The sequence below is a fragment of the Triplophysa rosa genome, linkage group LG21, assembly GCF_024868665.1.
Source record: "Triplophysa rosa linkage group LG21, Trosa_1v2, whole genome shotgun sequence".
Taxonomy (NCBI): Eukaryota; Metazoa; Chordata; class Actinopteri; order Cypriniformes; family Nemacheilidae; genus Triplophysa; species Triplophysa rosa.
The window spans coordinates 20,827,161-20,851,942 of record NC_079910.1 but is presented as its reverse complement, the minus strand read 5'-3'; the positions used below and the strand labels follow the sequence as shown (position 1 = coordinate 20,851,942).

The 24,782-nt window shown below is 41.2% G+C and overlaps 1 protein-coding gene and 1 long non-coding RNA gene across 2 annotated transcripts; both read left to right on the top strand.

Annotated features, from left to right (window-relative positions):
• Positions 1-4,147: 4,147 nt before the first annotated feature.
• mafba (MAF bZIP transcription factor Ba) lies at positions 4,148-7,454 on the top strand. The gene has a single exon (XM_057319068.1). The coding sequence runs from the start codon at positions 4,610-4,612 to the stop codon at positions 5,684-5,686; it is 1,077 nt and encodes a 358-aa protein (XP_057175051.1). The 5' UTR covers positions 4,148-4,609; the 3' UTR covers positions 5,687-7,454.
• Positions 7,455-16,128: 8,674 nt separating this feature from the next.
• Positions 16,129-23,437, top strand: LOC130544905 (uncharacterized). Its single transcript, XR_008961604.1, has 3 exons — positions 16,129-16,415; positions 19,228-21,362; positions 21,691-23,437. It is a non-coding gene; the product is annotated as an uncharacterized LOC130544905 (long non-coding RNA).
• The last annotated feature ends 1,345 nt before the right edge of the window (positions 23,438-24,782 follow it).

The following is a 24,782-nucleotide window of genomic DNA, read 5'->3' as shown; positions in this document are numbered from 1 at the left end:
GGGTCATTCATCACGGGGCAGGAGTGGAGCTCGGGGCCTGCGGGCTGCTGTCATGTGCTCACATCGGCCCTTTGTGCCGGCCCGCAAACAAGTGTCGGATCAGCAAAAGTCTATTAAAGGCTGGTGGGCTTTTCACAAGCAATTGGCAGCGGGTCACTGACTTCACTGCTCCCGCTCTCTGGACCCTCTTTGTGTCGCCGGCGTGCCGTGACAGATCCCCGCAAGATTAATGATTTTTAGCAACCTTTTTTTGCACGTCTCCTCCTGTTCTGCTCATCCGCCGAGCAGCTCACAGTTATTTACATAAGACATATAGTTTTGAATTTCCCTCGCTTTACCAACATTCTGTGGGGTGATGGACACACTTCACAATTCACTCGATATTTAGTCCAAATTCTTCAGCATCTATTATAGCCCACAGATCTATTTCCAACATTTAAAATAAAGTTAAAACGACTGGGAGTCCATCGGATTACACACACAAAAATACAAGCAGAATTCAAAATAACTTAATTTATTAGCCCCCCTTACAATTGACATCCTTTTGCCTTTGCCGTCCGTTTGTAATGATAATGATGTGTATTAATAATAAAGTGATGATGGATGATAACGGGTTGATGATTTTTCTGATAAAACAGAATTCTGTGTCAAACCTATATTAATTGGCGGCGCTTAATAGGCCTACAAAACATTCACTGAACTTAATATAAAGATGTTTAAGCTCTTGGTTTACAAGACATTTGAATGATTTTTATTTATTATTATTTGCCTATTATTATTATTATTGTTTTTATTATATTATTTATTCGCGCGTTATTTGCCAAATGCTAGAATTTAAAACTTTCTTTCTTTAAGGAGAAATAATAATTATAATAATTGATCAAAACAGTGATCTCGTAACATACAATAACCAACAATTGTAAACTACAATGACATTTAATTGGCCTAATATTACAATTTATCTAAATGAAATAATAGCCTAACAGATATACGCTATCATCAATATAAACACGTTTAAAATAAAAACAAACATTGTAATGTCTCACACAAAAAACTTTCAAACAACAAAAGTCTAATGTTAAAGAATTAGCTCACACGATGTGTTTCAGCAAATATGTAATATATATAGGCCTATTTGTTTGCTTGCTTGCATATTTCGTTAAAGCAGAAGCTTAGAGAAGTCTCAGGGCTTGATGTGCTGCTCTCCGCACAGCTGTGTCTGCACATGTCGCCACTAGGGGCGTCATACTCCTGTAAATTTGTCTGCTGTTCATGCTGCAAATGATGCCTTTCTGAAAGTTTACCGCGCTTTATTGTGATCGACCCTCACCTCTCCCTTCTTCTGTCTTCTTTACTCTTTACTTTAACACACGTCTAAATATGATTCTTTTCGGCAAACAATAGCTCTCTATTTTCTTAAAAGGTACAAGCTGTCACTTGGGTGGTACCCTCCAGCGTTTCTTTTAGTTCCTCAACAGGTACAAAACGAAATGTTGTACATTTTGGGAACAAAGTTGTATCCCAAGGACCTTGTGTACATGCAGTTAAATTGAAAAAAAATGTAGCCTACCTGCATAAGCGCAATTAAAAAAACATTTTTTCTGATCTGGTCAATAAATGATTCTGTGCTAAAATATAATAATGTGTAAACATTAAATAAAAACAGTACAAGTAAAACAGCATAACAAAAAACATGACACATAAATGCTTATTGAAATGAAATTATATAAAAATAAGTCGGCAAAATAAGTCTGAAATTTCAACAGGCGAATGACAAGAGGTAAGGACACGACTCGCTCTCTCTCTCTCTCACACACACACACACACGCACGCACGCACGCACGCACGCACGCACGCACACACACACTCACAATTTCGATTTTCAATTTCAAGATACTTTATTGGCATGATTGCGCGTTCTTACAAAATTGCCAAAGCATTGCACATTTAACAAAAGACATACAATATGTACAAACTTACTCTCTCTCTCTCTCTCTCTCTCTCTCTTTGTTCCAGTAAGGAAGAAATGGCTGATTAAAATAACTTTTTCGTTAATCATTGAAAAATATTGCACGTGCCTTTTCTTTTGCTTTTAGGAAGCATCGAGGTCATCATATGAATTGAAAAAGCAGCAGAGACGCATAGCCTACTCCGATCGAGCGTTGTGATTCATTATAATGAGCAAACAGTGAGCAGTAAATGTTATACTTATCATCATGTCCACGTCTAAATGCTCGTATCCTTTGAAGATTATGAGATGGCACTGAAGCAGCGTGTTTTCCAAATCCAGAGCGGGCCCGGGACACGCAGTGCACGCGCGATCTCTCAACATCTGCAGTGCACTATGAAACATTTCAGAGCTGATTTATAAAAATCGTAGGATGGGAATCTCATTAGGCCAAATAAGCGTGCATCAACAGTTTTTCCTCTGTCCATAAGCAAGAGGATCGCTTAATAGATCATTAACCACCAATATGCTGCTGACATGAGAGTTTTTAACATCTCTCCGTTAGAGAGAGCGAGAAAGCAGCAACAGCAGCATGAGTGCACGGTAATAACGGGCCCGGTAACGCGCGAGACAGGCCCGGTGCTGTCGGACTGAACACGACTCGTCGCTTGAGGTGGTCCTTGGGTACGCACGCAAAGGACATGCTATTCTGGAAGTGTAATTCTTGTTATCTGTGTATCAGTGTCAGCCTATATATGCAGTGTAGACTATTTAGTGATGCGAAAAATAGTTTAGACAGAAATGTGTGTTGAAATTACTTTAATAGGATATTATATAAATAAAATACTTTCGAAAGTTTTTAATCAATCCAACGTATTTCATTTAATAAGGACGAATTGGTAAGAGGTTTTTATGATGTAATTCTTATTTTGCTTAATACATTTTCGCATTGTAAATATACATTGAACACGACTATCTTTAAAATGATTTAATAATATTGTGTTTTAATGAACGTGTAAGCGAAAATCGAAATAATGAGTAAAGTGTGAGAAACATAATAATAATAACATAATAACACTTTCTGCGTTTCATGTCTATCGCTTTTCCTGTTTCGAGCGAATGTAGATTTCAAAAAGGTAAAATCTGTATTGAAAATAACCAACATAATTATTTGCAAAGCAATTTACCGAAATATGTGTAGTATCCTTCACATTTTTAAATAAATACTACTTAATGCGTTTGTCGACAGGATCCGTGTCTTACACAGATAATCAATGTGCTAGAACCAACGAGTGTATGAAATATTAATGATCAGATGACTCGTTCTTAAACAATGTTACGTTTTCTTTGTTTGCAAGTTTGAGTGGCAACTTAAAATTGACCAGATTTGTAAAACAGTCATGTATTTATTCTCATTAGTCCTTCCTATTTGTAAACGGATAAACTCACGCATCTTGGCATCGTCCTGTACAGCAGCTGTGAGATGAGCGCGCGTCAGATGCACCACATGAGGGCAGCGTTTCCACTGAGACCCCACAGCGCGTGCACTTCTCAACAAATACCATCTCTGCCCGTAGTGTGAAAAATAAACAATAATACAGCGACATTACACACTTTCAAAATCATTCAGCTTCCTCGTTCATAAAAAAAACATCAACAACTGCACCAGCAGCAATAACGACAGCTACAAAATATTTGAATAGGCCTAGTTATATTTGAGATTTCATATCTTTTTATTACAGAACTTTTCCTAAATGCCTTTGTTCTTGATTTATTTTATTTTTATGTAAACTTTCTGATGTGTTACAAAGACTCACTTTAAGATTTGGTCGTAATTTCAGCGGGTGGCCTACTCTATGTTTATTTCCTTCTGGTCTTTATTATTAATATTAAAAACAGTTGCATTACATGATGGAAAACTTTGTAAAAGAAGGAGATGGGTGTTTGATTTTTATGAAGAATTCAAAAAAGAACTCCAACTCCAAAACCAATCTTTAAATACAACGAAATGAGTTTTCTGTGGTTTTTAGCGCAACCACTCTCCCTTTCTTCATTCCATCAGCTGACTACACGCGCGCACGCGCACCCATTATGTATACATTTTAAATATATGCATAATTATACATTTCCCATATCTGATTGGACGCCAGCCCCGTCTGACGTCACACGGCGTGTACACTATAACAGCATAGTGCGGCGTGGCGTCCCGCTACAGTGTGAATACTCAGAAGTGTGCGCAAGCTCTGTCCTCTGCAGTGCAGAGCTGGAAAAACACAGCAGTCATCCACTTCAGCGCTGCTTTGCTGGCTTAGGCAGGACATATTTTGGAGTATCCGGGATCGGGACGGGAGCCCTCCACCGGTACTCGTTTGTGTCCTTTTTTGATGGTTTTGAGAAAAAAGGACGCGTACTACAGGCGCACCACGGCTTCACTTGCTCCTGTCCCGTGAGTAGACTTGAAAGACTGCAACTCTGCATGAGGCAAATGTCTTTTGCAGTACATTAGTCGAGGAACTTTGTTCGCTTGCTTGTTTTAATACGCCGAGTGACACAGCGCTCGAGTGCGTCGCGTTTGGAGACTCATCACTCAGAGAGGCGGAAGAACGGCAAAAGTCGGTTTTCGCGACGCCGGTGAACACTTTGCCGAAGAGCAGGGACACGATGAGCGCGGAACTCGCCATGGGGCCTGAGTTGCCCACCAGCCCGCTGGCGTTGGAATATGTCAATGACTTTGATTTAATGAAATTTGAAGTGAAAAAAGAGGCCATGGCGGGGCACGAGCGTTCAACCGTACGTCAGTGCAATCGCCTCCAGGCACAGGGCTCCGTGTCGTCCACCCCGATCAGCACGCCTTGCAGCTCTGTCCCGTCTTCCCCGAGCTTCAGCCCCACAGAGCAGAAGAACCACCTCGAGGAGCTTTACTGGATGCCCAGCGGCGCCTACCCGCAGCAGATCGACCCTCAGACGTTAAGCCTGACGCCCGAGGACGCCGTGGAGGCACTGATCGGTGTCACGGGCCACGGGCACCCTCCGCCAGCTCACGTGCAGCAGCAGCAGCAGCAGCAGCAGCAGCAGCAGCAGCAGCAGCTGCAGGCAGGAGGGTTCGAGGGGTACAGGGGCGCGCATCACCACCACGGCCATGCGCAGCAACACCAGCATCACCACCACCATCAATACGGCGGGATCCCTCATCACCCCGACGAGCTGCCGGGCCACCCCGGTGCGCACGGTCACCACCACCATCACCACCACCACAACAACAGTCAGGACCCCGACAGCCCTTCTCCCACCTCCCCGGGCTCTCACCAGCAGCTCCACCACCGGCATCATCATCACCACGCGCACGCCCACGCGGGCCAGCACGGTCACCACGGCGTGAGCGTGGAGGACCGCTTCTCCGAAGACCAGCTGGTGTCCATGTCCGTACGCGAGCTCAACCGACACCTGCGGGGCTTCACCAAGGACGAGGTGATCCGTCTGAAGCAGAAGCGCCGGACCCTGAAGAACAGGGGCTACGCGCAGTCCTGCCGCTTCAAGCGCGTGCAGCAGAAGCACGTGCTGGAGAACGAAAAGACCCATCTCATCAACCAGGTAGAGCAGCTCAAGCAGGAGATCGACCGGCTGGCCCGAGAGAGAGACGCCTACAAGCTCAAGTGCGAGAAGTTGAGCGGAGCGAACGGCTTCCGCGAGGCGGGATCCACGAGCGACAACCCGTCCTCTCCAGAGTTCTTCATGTGAGTGTCCTTATGCCCGAGAGACATTACTATCACCGCGATGCGTGCGAAAATCTATACTCGCAGAATAAGCCACAAGAAATAATAACGATCATCTCGCATATGTAACCATCGCCACCGACCTTGCAGGGCAGGTAAAAGACGGTTTTGACTGTTTCCAGGGAAAATTCTAGATTAGATGCTTGTAGTACCCCTTTCTTAGAGAAAATTAAAGAACTGGCCTTTTGTATTGAGGAGAAGTCGCGAAAGCGGAGAGAGAGAAACGTTGGACTTTTTTCCACTTGGCTAAAAAAAAGAGAAAACAACAGATTTGAGGGCAGCAGAATATGCAAAACATGACACTTCTCCTGTAATATCCCACCCGAGTGTGGCGACAGGGGCAACTTTATGCAACATCTCATTGGTTTATTGCCTGCTTGGTTATCTATAGATGTATAAATGAATATATATATATATATATATATTAAAAGAAAAGGGAAAATCAACAAAAACAAACACATAAATCTGCATCAAGATATTAATCCTGCATGCTGGACATGTATGGTAATAATAATTTCTATTTTATACACTCTTTTTTTTCTGTTCATTGTGTATCACAGAGAGCATGTTTTTGATCTCTAGCTCTTTGGGGTGGGGGGGGGGGTATGCTCACGAGCCCGGCTCTCCGGTCGCTCGTGTTATGTGGGTTTATTTGGACTTGTAAATATACGCAACAGCAAACCTAGAAACCGACATCGAAAGAGTTGTGTTTTTTTTTTCTTCAGATTTTGCTTCATGCTTTGGAATGAATTACCAGCATTGGGCTTTTTTTTCTTTCGACCGAATTTAAGCAAGTCAACAAACTTTGTAAAAGAAGCGCACTTTTTTGAGGGGTGGTAATATTGGCGTTTTTTATCTCTGCTTGTTTATTGAAATCGTGTACTGGAAGGAAGACGTTTACTGCACAGAGACGTGAAATAACAGGAACACGCGTTTGAACTGGTGCTCATATGTCTGGTTGTAATAAGGAATTCTGTTTTTCACGCAGGCTGTTGCATAACCTATTGCTATTCTATACTATAAGCAATACTTCTAGATCGTAACTTTTTACTTTTGATGGACACACTTGCATTAACCTTTTTTAAGTAGCTACACGAGCTGCCAGTTTTATAAAGCAACATTTCAAAGTGTAGTTATTATACTCCGGCTCGATGGTGTAGGCTTCCGAAATCAGGGGTTTGTGTATTATTGCCTCATGTGAAAACTACGCATGCATTTCAATGTAAAATGTTTTCCTTTGTTTTTTTTTCTGCCGGTCAGTAAAAAATAAGGGATTCAGGTTCTGCATAATCTCGAAATGAAAATTATACGTGTCAAGTTATTGTTCTTTTTTATTATTATTTGTTTGTTCGTTCTGTTATTTTATCAAGATTCTGGTTCTGCTGGCCGGATGCATAGTTTTTATTTTAATGATTAAATTAACAAACTGTCAAATCATATTGGATAAGCATGGTGCTTGCATCTAAGAACTATTGTTAAAAAGTCATGCATTTAACAGTCTCTTTGGTTTGTTACTGATTCAACTGTGTTGAAATCAAACGTATTACTGCAGCAGCGGGTTGTTGTCGTTTTCATTGTTAATTTCATGTATTATAATGAGGGGATCAATTTTCAAATCTGTTTATATAAATAGAAAATGAATAGAGTTCCATTCAGGCTGGTTTCTGTTTCGTTCTTGCTGTTTTTTGGAGAAATGGTTTCCTATTTTGCTTATTAAAGTCAGTGAAATGGCATTGATTCGGTAGCCGCTTGTTTACTGCGTCAATTCCTGTCTCAAAGTTATGCAACATCATGGTACACTGCGTTGTTTTTATGTGTCACATTTAATCACTCATTTGGTAAATTTCAATATTTCTGTTTATCAATGACCTTGTCTTGTACATGTTCTTACTAATAAGTGAAAGAGCAGATGCGCTTTAATGACATTTTAAACTTAATGCCTGCATGATGCGGTCACGTTCATGCAGACTATTTAGACATGTAATGCATATATTTATAAAGAAGGCAAAAGCCGTTTAAGCTTTAGGTTTCTAAGGATTTCAGGGGCGCTTTATGTTTGGTTCTGTCATTTGCCGAGTGCGAGTTTTAGGCCTCGGGGTGCTGACTCGAGCAGAAATGCAGCGCGCATGTGCGCTCGGTAACACGAGATCTTTGACCTTGTGCGCAAAAGCTCAGACTGTGGGAACAGGACAATGAACCCCTCAGCTGCCCAATACAACCAACATTTCTAAAGCATTTGACAGCTCGCTCAAGAAGCCGATATCAGTTAAATGTTTGAAGCTTTGTGCGTGCTGTTCGATGTCGGTGCGATTGTGCGCGCTCACACACTGGTAGTCATACTTCATAAAAACATAAGTAAATATGGTCTAATACTGATTAAACATTGATTTGTAATTTAGACTTGAGTATAATAGCAATAATAATAATTTGTAGTCAAATTCGAGATGTTGGATAATTCTCCTTTATTGCACAGGAAAAAGACACACATGTATGATCTTTTGTGAAAAGACACCCGTTATCTTTTCAAAAATTTAAACAGCTTAAAAGTATGAATGAAACAGCTAAGATGAAAAATACAATTATGTGCAACAGATAATGTAATTAATAACTAACCTGTATTAAATTACAACATGCAAAACACAAGCTTGCCCCATCCTGACATTTATAGGAAATATCCATGTCCTAAAAACCTCTGTTAAAATCTTTCTGCTTTTATTTGCTTTAATGCAAGCAAGTGTGCTTTTATTGGCTTCATGTGTTTACATAACAGCTCTTACAAAATTATGATACTGGAATTTAGCTCACAGACATTAGTGTAAATTTATAGACAACCAGTCCCAGTCTCTATTACGGAACAGCTTGTGTGTACATATTATTATTGTTCTTCGATTGCGTTACATTTTATGTGTAACATGTAGCCTTACTATAAAGTGGCTATTATGATGTGTAGTAAAATATTTAAACACAACAGCGTTTCATATTGGTATACGCTTACATTTTGTCAAAGAGCTGTGATTTCTCAGAGAAAGTGGATAACCTAAATCAAACAGCACTGACTTGAAAAGTTCACAAAACTGAAACCATTCTGACGAGTAATGGTAAGGATGAACAGATGCATTTAACGGTCAGTGAAGTCTGAGCATTAGAGAAGGACGAGAGAGAGAGAGAGAGAGAGAGAGAGAGAGAGAGAGAGAGAGAGTTGTTAGGATTTCCTGATGGTTTTCAGTTTCTGGTGTCAGAACATTATCTGCTGCGTGTCTGCACAATCTCAAGGACAGAGCGAAAGTAGCCAAGCCCGAGCCAAGAGCAGAACTCTCACAACAACCTATACTGTATGAGAAACAACCCCGAATCCCTATCACAATAACGCTATCAATTCAGAATGTGCTGATTATTCCACATTTACTAGACAGAAAGTATCTTTCACAGCAGCTCATTTAAGGCCACATTTGTTATTAAAACTGGCTGCAATTATGCTTTACCTCTGATAAACAAGAATCATTAAACATGCACCCACATTCTCTATTGGATTAAATGAAGAGTTCAGATGCAAACCGCCCTAGGTGGCCCCTGTCAAAAATGAGATTACAATGTTGAGGAAATGCTCTCCACATGTCACTCAAATCATTTTGCTTCAAAACCCGCTAAATGCCACTCTCTGCCCGCTCTGAAATATCTGATATCAATGAAAGTAAATGTAGGAGCCGGATGAAAAATGCTCATTTAAAAGAAAAGTCATCTGACTGGATTAATTTTAGATTTATTACACTCACTCACTCAAATGGTTATGGATTTTGATCATTAACCCGTTCTTGACACTCATGTTTGGGATGCTGTTGATTTTCTCTTCTTGACTCGTATGCTTCTTATTATAGGTTTGTACAATCTCATGTTGCTATGCCAGAGACGCACTACAATTATGAAATAGACACACACTGAACAACAGTTCACAGATAAAGCCATATTTGAGAATGTCACACACTCATGCACACAGTATGGGCTGGGCTGTGAATGTGAGTACAGGTACATATACACCCATCGCCTTCTGGCCTCAGAGCCGTCATCCACACTTTAACAACTGAAGACGGCAGAATGGATGCTTTTTGAAATTAGAGCCAAACTTTTTGTTATATATTTATATATGTACAGGGAGCAGCCAAGATCTGATCTCAGCATCATCATTGAGATTACATGAAGAGAAAAAGCTGAATTTGGACAAAAGCTGCTTTGAACTCAAAGCACCAAATATTGATTTGATTTAGAATTTCAATTTGCATTATTTTTGAAAGCAGAACAATCACTTTCCCATTACACAGAACGGCCAGAAACCTGGGAGTGGTGATCGACGATCAGCTTAACTTCACTGATCATGTTGCCAGCACCACCCGGTCCTGTAGATTCATCCTCTTCAACGTTAGGAAAATTAGACCTTTCCTATCCGAGCAGGTCCTAGTCCAGGCTCTTGTTCTGTCCAGACTGGACTATTGCAATGCGCTACTGGCTGGACTTCCAGCTTGCACAACTAAACCTCTACAGATGATCCAGAATGCAGCAAGAGTGGTCTTCAATGAACCGAAGAGAGCGCACGTCACTCGTCACACTAAGTTACATTGGCTCCCTATAGTCGCTCAAATAAAATTCATGACTCTGCTCCTGGCCTACAAGACCACCACTGATTTGGCACCCCCTTACCTTCATTCGCTAATGCAGACTTATGTAGATCCCTATGCTCTGCAAACGAACGACGTCTTGTGGTGCCATCCCAAAAAGGTAAAAAGATCTCTCTCACGTACCTTCTCAGGGTCGGTTCCACATTTGTGGAATGATCTGCCCGCTGCTACAAGATCAGCAGATTCTGTGGCCATCTTTAAGAAGCGTCTGAAAACACATCTCTTCCGTCAACACCTGACTGATCAGTTCTGACTTCTATCTCTTTTCTACTCTTTCTATATAAAAAAATAAAATAAAATACGTATCTCTCTATACTGTGGTAGGCTATATGAGACCCGTTTTCTTTTATTGCACTTATGCTTTTTGTTGTCCTTATGCTGTTCCAATTGCTTCCATTGTTTCCCTCATCTGTAAGTCGCTTTGGATAAAGGCGTCTGCTAAATGACTCAATGTAAATGTAAAATTACACATTCACACAATATAATATTTACTTGGACTCACAAAAACAAAAAAATGTAATTAGGATTGTGTAATATGCAAACCAGACGACACCTTTTGGCATGTTGCCCTGACAACAGTTTGTGTAGCTGTGTGAGCCCAGCAGGCGTCTGTTCCGTCATCTCATGATAGCATGAGACTTTCTCATTGGAGCCGCAGTGCAGTGGTTGTGAACGTGCTCATGACATGTCGGGGTGCTCCCATGAGGACGCAGGCTTGAGTCTGGACTGCGTCAGGACCTGTAAGCTCCATCAGCGCTCATTGTCACTGTCCTTTCTCTTCAGTTCGCACTGACATAAATCTATGGCTACTCTACACATTTACATCATACTTCTTCACATTGTGTACTTGTGTGTCAGTATACTGAATTGACCTTAGATTACCAGATACTGCCAACATCTTTGGGGTTTTGTTGCATAAGGTTCAAACAGTTCTTACGTACTTCATACTGGTCATGTAACGACCATCAATTCTATAGAAGTATTAAATAAATGCATGAAATGACATGTATTTCTGATGTCTGTCCACACTCAGTCATTTTTTTGTACATAGAAAGAGATTGCAATCTTTAGACATTTCAGTCTCATTACTATTGACAGACAATAGAAATGTAACATCAATTTATTGAGTACAAAGATTTTCAATAACATGATGTATTATAATACACTGGAACTGGGACATGATGCAGGCCAGACCCAGGGGAGCACCACACCTCCTACATGTCAGGAGCATGCGTGTTGTGCCTTCCACAGCACTTTGGTTTGGGATGTTATCTGCTACCACAGTCACATAATGTAATCCATGATGCAGTATACTACAGCTGAATATAGACACTCAGGCTCTTGTACCTGACGTTCATCCACATGATCCAAAATGACCTCAGTGCCATCCGGAGAAACAATCTGTCAACTTCTCTACACGTAAAAGGCATTGATGAACTAAACCAGTAACTAGTGATGCATTCCGAGCTGTTTACTCTAGTTCTCATCAGACAACACTGCACTTTTGTGAGTTTCCCACATTTTACAACCTATGTAAGATATTTTTTACCCCAGACAGAACAAACAGTCGAAAGCCAAGAAAACACTGAAAGTTTATATTCCAACTTCTATTGAAGTTTTGACTTCGGCAAACTCTGTTTTCCAGCTGACTTACTCTTACAGGAAGAGCAGACATTCATCACAGGAAAATCACATTTTTCCTCAGCAGAGAAAGTTTCCTTTGCCATACGGGGTGGGCCCTCAGCGCTTTTTCACATTGTGTTTCCCACTAGATGTTCATGTCTGGTAAAACAAATAGGGATTTAGATCTCCAGTCACTTTTCATGTCATCCAGACATCCGTCTACTGGCATATAGTCAGATGCAGTTTAGTTTGCGTTTCGTTCAATTACGCCACAAGGATCTTTTCTGCAGACAAACCCTGAAGAAATGAGAGGAAACTGTGTGTTGACTTTGCTCAGGTTTTTCAATTATTGCACGGATATAAATCTGAAAACAGCGTGGAATATACGGTGTGCGACATTCATTCCTCACACGTTTTAAGAGACAAGTCACAAAAGTCTTTTATTGAGGCATGATGTCAAATGCCGATAAATTCATGGTTTTCTTTCTTCTCAGGAGTGCTCATTGTGACAGCATTCTTAAACTTCTAAAGAACGCTTTAATGTGATGCGAAAAAGTGTTTCAACATATCATTGAATTCAAATGACTCCAAACGTTTCAGCAGTAATTTGCTGCTTATGCCAATGTTATGGGTGCATTTGTGCATTCATTCTTGGACAACATAATCCAACGCGTAACCATCTGCCCTAAGCACTTAGAGCTAATGAAGGTTGCATCCTTTCCCATACATTAGTATGTGTGTGCATGTGTTTGCGTTTTAGATTTTGTTGCAGGGAAACAATGCTTTAGGCATCCAACAGTAAACATCTGCAAGTGCTTTGGAGGTGCAAAGCTTTGCGAACAATTAGAGAAAGCTAGAATAGTACAAACACGCGGACAAATAACTGCACACAGCCCACAGATGCTCGCGTCACACTTAGATTGAAAACGATCTAGGCCGTGTAGGCAAATGACTTCAAACTAGAGACTCACGATGTAGAGACTCAAGTCACGAGGTGCACGAGGAGGAGAATACTGTGAGATACTGCAGATTTTGGTTTCTACTGTAAATGAAGTTGGCGACACAGTTTGCATGCCACAATTCTACAAGTTCATGTAACAAAGTTTGGGAGGAGCATGATCATGTAATCAGAGCGAGAGGAGGTCCGTGTGTATAGCCGTCCCTCTCCAAGGTCCCGTGACAGTTCTGCAGCATCCGTCCGCCAGCCCATCACCTCACTCTTGCACTCACAATCACAGTCGAGCACTCCCCTCGGACAGCACACCAAATATGCTTCTGTGCAAACTCATGAATAACTTTGCTAGTGTAAGACAAAGCACAGATTCTTTTTCACCAAATCACAAATGCAAGTTTTAAATAACAGCAACTCCGTGTACGTTAAGTGTGAACGGGTCTGACCTGAAAAGTTAGGGCGGATTTGGATTACACAGGGAAATGGATTAAAAACACAATGCACTTTCAGAGGATTATGAAAAGTAGACATGGTTTATTCAAACTGATGAGCCCCATGGAGTTTGATCTCAGTGGTGCAGATGAGGAAACAGTTAACAGATGTCTGAAGAACAGCAACGTTCCCTTCCATTGCTTCCATCAAATGTGAATTCATCACATTTACCAGACACTTTGATTCAGTGTTTCTCACGTACAGTAAGCAGTTAGGCCATGCCTTTGAATTCCAGTGTCGGCCTAATGCGTAACTATGATGGCAAGTATCAGTGAGCTTCATGTGATCTGTCTCTGAATACACGTTGATGCGGCGGTTGAGAAGAAATGCCAGCTACACATCAAGAGTAGAGTGAATGGACACCTGAAATGCTTTGTTTGTCAGTCTGAACCTAATCCAAACCATTTCAATTCTACACAACACTCTATGATCAAGTAGCATCATCATTCTGTCACATCTAAAATATATGTTTTCTTCATCAGCACACACTTTAGAAGACAACGTTGGACTTCAGATCCTCCTAACTCATGCTTAACACGTTACATACTTACATGCATTAACCGTGTTCTTGGCCTTTTGTCAAATTGTCAATAAGCTGTAACTGTGCAATGTTCTTTGTTCCAGGCCATAAACACGCCAGGTTCCCAGAAGATCAGTACTAGTTGTTTACTAGTCAAACATACTTCCTTACACATTAAACACAAGTAAGCAAGTTATGCTTACATATTTGGAAAAGAAAATGCCTTTTTTCATTGTCTCTACGAGCGATCTCTGTGTTCCTGAATCGAGCGTGTTCTTGCTGTTAGGAGGTCCCATAAAGAGATCTGCATCCGCGGGAGGTAAGATGTTCTCCTTCTCTCACATGCAGCATCTCTCCATTCTCTCCAGGGAAGAGGAAAAGTGAAGGAGAAACTCATGAATAAGTGCGTCTGCCAGAGGCCAGCGGAGCTCTAATCAAACAGGGCCGCCTTTGCGCAAAAAACCCGGGGTAAAAATATCCACCTATTTATACAGTGTCGGGAAGGGCTCCCCCGCTCCAAACTCAACTCAATCTATCCAGACCTGAATGATGTTCAATTAAAGCACTTACACACACACAGTACTGTAGATCACACGTCAGAAAGCTTCATTAACAATCACAATCATCGCTGATGAATCACAAACTTACAAAATTCATAAAGAAAAACACAGGACAAACAAACAATCGTTACAAAAGATGAATTTGATTTAAAAAGCTGGCTTTGATATAAAGTTTTCACGATGTGTTCATTTTTGTGTGCTTAAATAGATTGATGATTATTATTATTATTATAGTGTGACAGTAAAAGTTGAGTAAAAATGATGTGTGCTATAGAGCTCTACACGTGCTACGTCTGTACTTTATATCCGCTCTGAGCTGTAGTGCAGCTCTCTCGCCCATCAGAGGATGAACACGGGAAATAGTTGCGGCAAAACTGTGGTCAGAGAGAAAAGGAGAAAGAGTGGAAAGAAAAAAAGAGGAAAACGAAGGAGGAGTTTAAAAGTAAGAGAGAAAGAGAGGACACACCCCTGTTTTCTAATGAAGAAGTATTCTCTAACCGCGGTCTGAAGAGGACTTCACAATCAAACACAAAACCGGTGTTTTCTTTCAGTGTTTCAAGAGAAAATTCTGAACCGGTTGATCAGATAAAACGTAAAAACAAAAGTAATAACTTACAATATTTTCCTGCTGTTGTTCGCCCAAATGTAATGATGCATTGTGGGTAATTCTATACAAAGTCTTGAACCAAACATGACAGAGAGACTGAACAGAGATTGCGTCTAAAATGAGCCAGAGAGCACTCAGAGACACACTTGAAAACATTTCTAACACACACACACACACACACACACACACACACACACACACACACACACACACACACACACACACACACACACACACACACACACACACAACAACAGGCGCCCCATCACACCGGCGACGCAACCACACACACACACACGCACGAACAGTGGGTCTGCTGCCAATGAGATGGTGTGTGTAATAACACACTGGTGTATGGGAATCTGTCTCCGCATGTTAATTCTTCCTTCACGCTTGCCTTGATGAAGACAGAGCTTCTAATTGATGCTAAACAAACTGCTGACCCAGAGCACAGCTCAAGGTCCTGTCTGCGCGCACACACGCTCTTCTGCATATGCATGCTGCTGGGACATACGAGCGGGATGCTCATGCGCATACATGCAGCAGCCTGCAAACACACGAACTGTACGCAGGTAGTTCTTAAAGACAATGTTGTAGCTGTTGTCTTTGATTTCACCGTGCAGGAACGCATGCATGTGCATATTCCTGCATATGCGCGCTCCCTTCGTGTGGAGTGCCTAGTCCTCTATGTGATCAAAAGTACAAATATTTGGTGTAGTGTATGAATGAATGAGCTTACATAAGCTGCATACATAAGACGTGTCAAATATTCAGCAAAACCCTGTTTCAGATGAAGTCCTGCCACAAAAGTGCAGTGATACACCAGTGAAAGAGTGCTGTAGGTGCTATCTTGTGTCTTCACCAAACACAGGGGCGCTTTTGTGTCATCTTCCCACAGATGATTTCACTGCGCTTCACTTTAGGAAGGGCAAGTGTCCACATGCTTGTGCTGAACGCATGCCAGAGGCGGGCGGGAGGGAGACAGGTCGAGCAGCACACGCTTAGTGTGTGTTTTCTCTCTCCCTCTCCTCTGAGAGTTGGATCTTTTTTGAAGGTGATCTGAGGTAGCGTCGTCTCTGGTGCTTGCAGCTTGTGTACCCTCTCCAGCTGGACCCCCAGGGGTCTGAAACCAACCCAGCGCCAGCTCCTGATCCGGCCCTGGGCATTTTTTTCCCCTAAAGCCACCAGATGAACATTTTCCTGCACTGTCATTTAAAATACAGGAAGCTACGGCGTCATGAAAAGATCATACACCAATAGGATGTCAGAGGTTTGTGCATGTGATCATATTTTTCATGGGTTACATGAACAAGATGGAACACGATACAAGTCAAAAAGAGAGCGAGAGAGAGAGACTCATCTAAATGCTTTAGGCATGTCTGTCATTATACATTCATGCGGAGTCATTACAATTTCAAAGCAAATGATTTTTATAGTTTAAACATTTGTTTACTTTACTATATTTGCATATACAGCAGAGGAGAATATTTACAGTTGACATTTTGGAACAGAGCGCACATGACAGGGGAAGACGCCTCAGGATGAAACTGAGGAGGGACATGAAGCCGGTGTGTGTGTAAATGCTGACAAAAAATGACACTCCGGCACAGATCGGTCACAAGTGTGCTCCCAACATTTAAGATCATTTAACTAAGGTGTTAAAATGCCCTATCTAAAGAAAGAAAAGGAAAGCATCTGCCTTCAACATCTGTCTGTGTTAAACAGCTCTTAAGACGTTCAGTGGCTGATCTTAATGGTGCAGGAACAACAATATGTTCATTGCTGTAGAAGTTCAGACTGCAGGCTGTTAGCAAACTTTTGCTCCGCGATTACGAGTACAAATCTTCACACCTGCGTCAAAATTCTTTCTCTAATGTTTATTTCTCTCTCCTCCGCCCATCTCTGGTGTTTTCCTCCAGGTGGCACTTCTTTTCAATAACCCGTCCGACCTGCTGCTTGCACAAACACATCACTGCACACGTCTGCAATGCGTACTGTATATCATATGATAAATACAGAGAGAGAAACGAATACATAGCGAGTCTCTCTTCTGACGCTCACCTGCCCATTGCCGGCTCTTTTACGCGGCTCATCGTGAGCACTCTGTGGTGTTCTGACACCTTTCTTTCACGGGCAGCATTTAGTTTTTCTGTGCCTGCCTGTCTCTATCGTGAGTTTATCACTCGCTCTCTATGGCTTCATCTCTGTATGTACAGTATGTATCTATTATTAGCTGAAGTCTTCCCTGGGGATTTCAGTGGCTAAACTCCATATTCATGACACATCACTTGCAGGATTAGAATTATACTGGATACAGATGGAAAGCTGTCGCTAACCCTGGAACAGACAGACACACACACACACAAACACACGCATACACGCACACACACACACACACACACACACACACACACACACACACACACACACACACACACACACACACACACACACGCACACACTCACACACACACACACACATGCTGGATAAAGAAGGACGCGGTCACCTGACACGTCTTCATGGCCTGACCTGATGGTAGAGCGGAGAATGGGAAGCGGCGACCTGACAAGAGCTGAGATGATAGAGCTGGATAAAGAAGGACGCGGTCACCTGACACGCCTTCACCACAAAATTTCAAATGCTATTAGATTATTAATGATAATCTTAAACTATAATTTACCTTATTAGTAAGTTTATTTATTTTATTTAGCCTTGTTGTGCAAGCTCTCTGGAGCTTGTGCAGAGGCAGTAGCTTTTGCCAGAGGGGAACTGGAATCCCCTGGTTGGGCCTGGGTTCTCCTGAGGTTTTTTTCTCCATTAGAGTTTTGGGTTCCTCGCCACCGTTTGCATACTGTTTTTTGCACTATTTTCCTGGCCGGGGGGGCTGCTTTAGAATTTTAAAGTTTTACTTAATTAATATTGCATATAGGAATTTATAGTCTGTTATATTTGACCTGTGTTTCTCTCTCCTTTATCTTAAATGTGTGCTCTCACTGAGCGTGTGTGTGTGTGCGTGCGTGTCTGTGTGTGTGTACTTGTCTGTGTACGTTTGTGTATGTCTATGTCTATGTTTGTTATACGTGTGCATATTGCGTGTGTGGAGTGTTTTGTATGTGGGTATGTCTGTCTTCTGTGTTTTCAACTTTTTCTTGTTTTTGCATGTACAACTTTAATTGTTTTGCTTGTAGTCAATAAGTCTTATGTACAGCTGCTTTGTAACAATGAAAATTGTAGAAAGCGCTATATAAATAAAGTTGAGTTGAGATGAGATGTATGGTTTATTATCTCCGTGGGGACAGTCCATAGGCATAATGAGTTGTATACTGTACAAACTGTATATTTTATCCCCTACCCCTAACCCAAACTTTTTGCATTATTAGATTTTCAAAAATTATCGATCTGTACAATTTATAAGCTTTTTTGCCCATGGGGACCTCAATTTTGGTCCCTACAGTGACACAGGTCCCCATGTGTTGGTGTGCATTCAGGTTTATGTCCCCACTAACATATAAAAACCAAGTCCACACACACACATGCACACACACATACACACACAAACACACACACACGCAAACACACATACGCGTACACAAGCACGCACGCACACACACACGCATAGAAACGCACGCAGGCTAATGTGTGTGTCTTTCAGGCATTTCAGACCAGGAGTTTGACACATGAATTACATTTACATTTATTCATTTGGCAGAGGCTTTTATCTAAGTGACAAATAGAATAGCATATAAAATTTTGTCAACATGCTAAACAGTAGCGATAGAATTCTATTGTTAAATGGGTGTAGTTAGGATACATTAAATGCAAGCAGCAAAACTTGCTTCAGGCCGATTTAATACTTTGGCCTTTGAAATAAAAACATTTCCACACATAATACAAAGTGTAGAATTCTGCTAAAGCATTTGTCTTTGTTGATAAACTTTTAAACGTTTCGGTTCTTAACACTTCTACAAGTCTGCAGGGCCAAAATAGTTGTAAGAATCCTCACCCTATTTTGTTGACTTTAGGTGTTTTTTTATTTGCTTATATCAGAGGTGATCTGGTAGCATGTGTTTGGTTTTTTCAGAATTGTCATGTGGTGGTGGGACGGAGACGCACGCCTCTGTATGCCAGAACCACAGAAGCACCAAGCAGGAAAATGAAAGGGAAAAAGAGAATCTACATCCTCACAGCTTCCTGTTTCCTGCATGACACTTCCTGTTTCATTGTCAACAGAAAATCTCAATGTGTGTGTAAAAAGAAAGGGATGGCATTGAAAAAGTGAGAGTGAAACTGATGGAAGCTTTCATGAATTAAAATGCTCAGCATTGTGATCCAGATGTTAGAAATGAAGATCTTTCAGGATAAAGTTCAAACATTTCACACACAATGAATCGTTGTTAACTAACTAATATCACACACATGTATGTTTCTGTCAGAGGAGGAGGGGCTCTCACGGTGACTTCTGAGTTGCTCAGTGGTGTTCCCTGGGAAGCTTCTTCTCAACAATATACATTGAGGCGTTTAAATGAAACTGATTTAAAAGCGTTTTAAAAGGATGTCAAGGAGTGATATTTGTGAGATGAAATAGAGAAAGGGCTGGAGGAGTGACCGGCTCTCTGTGGAGCTCTCGCCAGATGTTTCCACACTCAGCTCTTCCGCTAGATCATTCTCAGCACTTCCTCTTCATGCGGGTGCACAAAACCCTGCTTCACTCGGCAATGAAAACATAGCGCACACGCACGCACACGGGTTTCAGAGTTTGCTGCTCTCACTGAGACAGACTCTATAAGTTGATATAAGTCCCACCAAAGAGCAGAAAAAAGAGGCGGTCTATAATTAAACTGAGCATTATAACACACCACTCTTTCAAGCAAGACAATTAATCACAGCACATGTGAAAGAACCAGTGTTGTCAGAAAAAAAATCACCATACACCACCACCAACTGTCCATAATGTTTTCAGATCCATTGACATCTAAATATATAATCCCATTCAATTATGTTTGTCTTAAAATATATTACATATATACAGTATATATATATCCTTTCATTTAGGGTCTTTCCATAATCACTCACATAACATCTCACACTTACTGCTGTTCATCCCTGTACTTTACTTAATGATTTCACTTTGCTCTACGCTACATGACATCATAGTTTTTGTTTTTTTCTTTGAATACACACTTGCACTTGTATCCAGTCCAGCTGCAAATGCTTTGACAATAAAACTGGACAGTTCTTTCATTCCAATAAAGACACTTTGCGTTGAAACACTGATAGACTGTAGACAGACAGATATATTATTTCAGTGGAGCAGGTTACAGTTTACACAGATTTTTAATACAGTTTTCTTATCTTTACAGTTTTTGCCCATTGCTTACACACTAAAACCGAATGCTTAGACCAAAGTCTCAATAACTAAACTTCATGTAGCATACCTTAAACACAGTGTAACCATAGCTTAAACGCATGGTCAACTTTGAACTTTGTTTGCAATTCTCTAACACACTTATTGCGAAACACTACACACATTTTCATACATTAGACACTTTGTTCAAAAACGAAAGCACCTGTTATCATTGGGAAAACACTCTGTTCAAAATGTAAAACTCATCTGACAATTGTGGGCACTTACATACACACCTGAAAACACTTGCACAGAAAACAGAACACCAATCGGTCTGAGCCTTAGCACTACAAATAGGCCTCAGGTAAGCCCTTTTGAGAACTTTGCAAGCATGGAGGTAATGAGAGTCAGAGGACGACAAAGAGAGAGAGGAGTCGGACGTGGACCAGTGCGGAGACGTGTATCAGATGACATCAGGGCTACTCTGGTGGACCATGTGATAAATCATGGCCTGTCCATGAGGGCCTAACCTCAGTCGCTACACAGTAGCATCCATAATAAGGACATTCCGACTGGAGAACAGGTATATCTTCAAGTTTCTACTCCAGACTGTACCTACTGTATGTGTCACAGGATTCTGATTCATATTACAGTGTTACTGTACTAACTGTACTATACAAAAATGGGTATATGTAAAGGAATACCATTGTGATGTTACAGTACTGTGTACAGTTTGAAAGTACAGTATGTGAAAAAGAACCTAACCAATGACATCTTGTGGTGGCATTTTCTACAGAATGGTTGGACGACCTCATCAAGGTGCAAGGGAACGGCTCTTCACTCAACAACAAGAGCTTGCCATCATTGAAATGGTGCGAGAAAGTAATGCACTCCGACTTTGTGAGTTGCAACAACACATAGTTGCAAATAGAAATGAATTCAACAATATCAACAGGGTCAGCATTTCTACACAAACATAACTTCAGAATGAAGCAGCTGTACAGGGTGCCATTTGAGAGGAACACTTTACACACTATATATTGTGATGTGGGAATGAGGGTTTATGCTGCCACCTGCCCTGCCTGTAGCTTGTAGTTTTTGTCTATACTGACTCAACCCAGCCCCTACTTGTGTGAAAATATAGACATTGTATTTACTGTATGTGTTTTCAGTAACAATATTAAATATTTTCTGTTACAGACAGTTCTGGATTTTTATGCTGCCGAACTGCCACGAGTTCATCTACATGGATGAGGCAGGCTTCAATCTGGCCAAAACCAGGCGTCGGGCCATAACGTAGTTGGACAAAGGGCTGTTGTAAATGTCCCTGGGCAGCGTGGGGGAAACATCACCTTGTGTGCTGCAATTAGTGTCCAAGGAGTCCTGCATTACCATGTCACTCTTGGTCCCCACAATACAGGACAGATCATTGTATTTTTAGATGCACTACATGCAGCTGTGCAGGACAGACCACAGCAGCCCAGGTTTGTTGTCATCTGGGATAATGTTAGTTTCCACCGGGCTGCTCTGGTCCAAGATTGGTTCAACAACCATAACCATTTCACACTTTTATACTTGCCCCCTTAAATCCCGTTTCTAAATGCAATCGAGGAATTCTTTTCAGCGTGGCGGTGGAAAGTGTATGATCGGTAACCACATGAATGATTTCCAGCTTCCGCTGAAGAGGAGGCACCGATCGCAGCTGAAGCATAGACTACAAAGACCGCGATCAGTTCCGGTAGCCGCGTCAGAGCCGTAACGTGCTGCAGATGCGTGTGGTGTAAACGAGGGGTAAGGCTTCGGTTAAAAACGGCAGGTGTTAGGCATGCAGAGGAAGTTTCAATTTGAGCGAGCGTGGAGCAATTTCAACGGAGCGGGATGAAATTGTAGGTGAGCGGGGAGCGAAATTGAGCGGTGGCAGCGAACACCCACGTGAGCGGGGAGCGGAAATTCTCACCGCTCAGCTCCACTCACATGCTCTGGGTGGGATCAATCCAAGGGTGGATTCGGTACACAAGGCGATATTTTCCCCGATGCCTAGCCCGCGAGGACAACGCCTGTGATGTTGACGAGGTCTTGTGGCCAGATCCGAACAGAAGGCGGGATCCATAAGCCCCCCCAGCCTCCCATCACACACATACATGCACACACACAAAACAAGTATATGTATTTTTTTGATGATTTGTGATTCTATTTTTCTTTATTTCTGTAAGAATGTTTGTTTTTTGTAAAAACTCTTGTTTGATTACTGCAAAAATTCTACTTTTGAGTTTTACAGAAGACTGAGTCTGAGAAAATGACAATAAAAATATTTTATATACAGTTTACAGTATATACAGTAAAGCCCATCCGTGTGTTGCTGGTTATATGAAAGAGTAATTCAAATGGTGCTTGTGTATATGGTTTTGTTGCAAGAATTTCATTTTTAGAAAGGAGTGTTAAGTTTTGATTGCAGTGTTTCATTTTGGCATAGATGTGAGTTGTTAATTTCCAAGTGCTATGTCTGATTGGCTTGTGTGTAGAGTTTTGACATAATGAGCCAAATTCTGCAAAAAGTGTGTAAGCAATAGACAAAAACTGTAATAGAAGTTGTTTTGTGAATGTTATTGTCAGATTGTGGCTAAAAGAGAGTGTAATAGAAAGAGAGACTGAGACAGAGAGAAGACGTTTGCTGTCTCATCAGTGGAGAGATGTAATTGTGAGTTTGCGGCAGCAGGTAAATACAAACATTATGAGAGAAAGACAGACAGAGAATGTGATGTATGGATGTGTGAAGTGCAGTGTGATTTTGTATGTTTTGAGCTAACAGGTGTTTACAGTAAACAGACACAGATGACACTCTTCATTGTGAGCATCATATAAAAGCCTCCTTTAAAAAACATTACCACTAAATATTTCAACTTTTAAAGCTTTTTTGAGGAAAACAGCTTGGTTTGTGTGCTTTGAAGAATGAATTAATAAACATGATAAATAAAACATTCTTTAGAGGTGTTACAGATTCAGGAAAAAAGCAATGTAAGTCAATTAAAAAGTATTTATCCAGTTTCAGAAACACATATGTGTGTGTACATACACAATTAATCAATATCAATCATATACATGATAAAAGTCTAACATGTTAAGCATGCAAAATGATGAAATGATGATTAAGATTGAACATTGAACAAATATGCTGTATCTTGATTTGTCCATTGTGTTTAAAACTGCTCCGGGCCATGACAGCAGTTAATAGAGAATTACATCCCATTATGGTGAATCTAGAATCACGCACACACGCACACACGCGCACGATGAGAGAGAGAGAGACTCCAGACAGGTTAATGATGTGCTGCAGCTTTAGCTGGTCTCATTGAGTGTGTGTTTATCTCAGCAGAAGCCAAGACTTTCAATTTACACTGCAAAAAAACATCACTGCATGATGTCACCCTCCAACTCCTATTTAAAACACACACACGCATGCACAATCATGTGAGCAAAGTGTTAGCTAGAGAAAAAAATGTTTTACACAGACAGTGAACATCTACCATAAAGAAATCTGATGTGAAAAAAAAAAAAAACGTAAAACACTTCAAATTTCACTACAGTAAATGTACAGATTATCTTGACACAGCATGGCCACATAGCAGATTTGTTGACCCCTGGATGACACTACAGGTGGTTTGAACACCATTAATGACACAGTTTTCATATCTGCAGTTTTTTATTCTGCACTATTTGACAAGTGATTCGTGATATTATGAGTCGATTTTCATGAGTAAAAGGGGCTTGTGTCAGATGGATAATAAAGTGGTGGGTAGATACTTTTCACATCTATAATGTTTTACGCTGGTGTGCAGTTACACTCCAGTGTCTTTCTGCTAATCTTCACAAGAGAGACATGAACAAATCAAGCGTGTAGCGTTAGTTCTTGCTGGTCTCGTGAGTCAAGCTTGCATCAGCTGATCCTCCTCTACCTATAAAAATATGACGCAATCACATCTTCCGTTTTAAATTCATTAAGCTAATAGCGACATATCGCATTGCTCAGGAGCAAATGACCCTCCTCCATCCCCAACTCCTCCTCGCATTTATAACCGGGACTTGACTTCTGTTATTCCTTTTCATAAGTCTCAACTACATTTTAATGATGTGTTACACTTAAATGTCTTTAAGAACTCATGACATCTGCTTGTTCTGTTCTGTTTACTCTAAGGGGGGTCATCGCTGCAACCCCTTCTCTTCTTCATGCTGGCTGCATGGATGGGCTGGGAGTTTTGCCCAGAACAGAACCATACCACCAGTCTAAACTGTAT

Excerpts from the sequence above, each read along its gene's own strand:
- mafba (XM_057319068.1), top strand. The coding sequence starts at position 4,610 with ATGAGCGCGGAACTCGCCATGGGGCCTGAGTTGCCCACCAGCCCGCTG.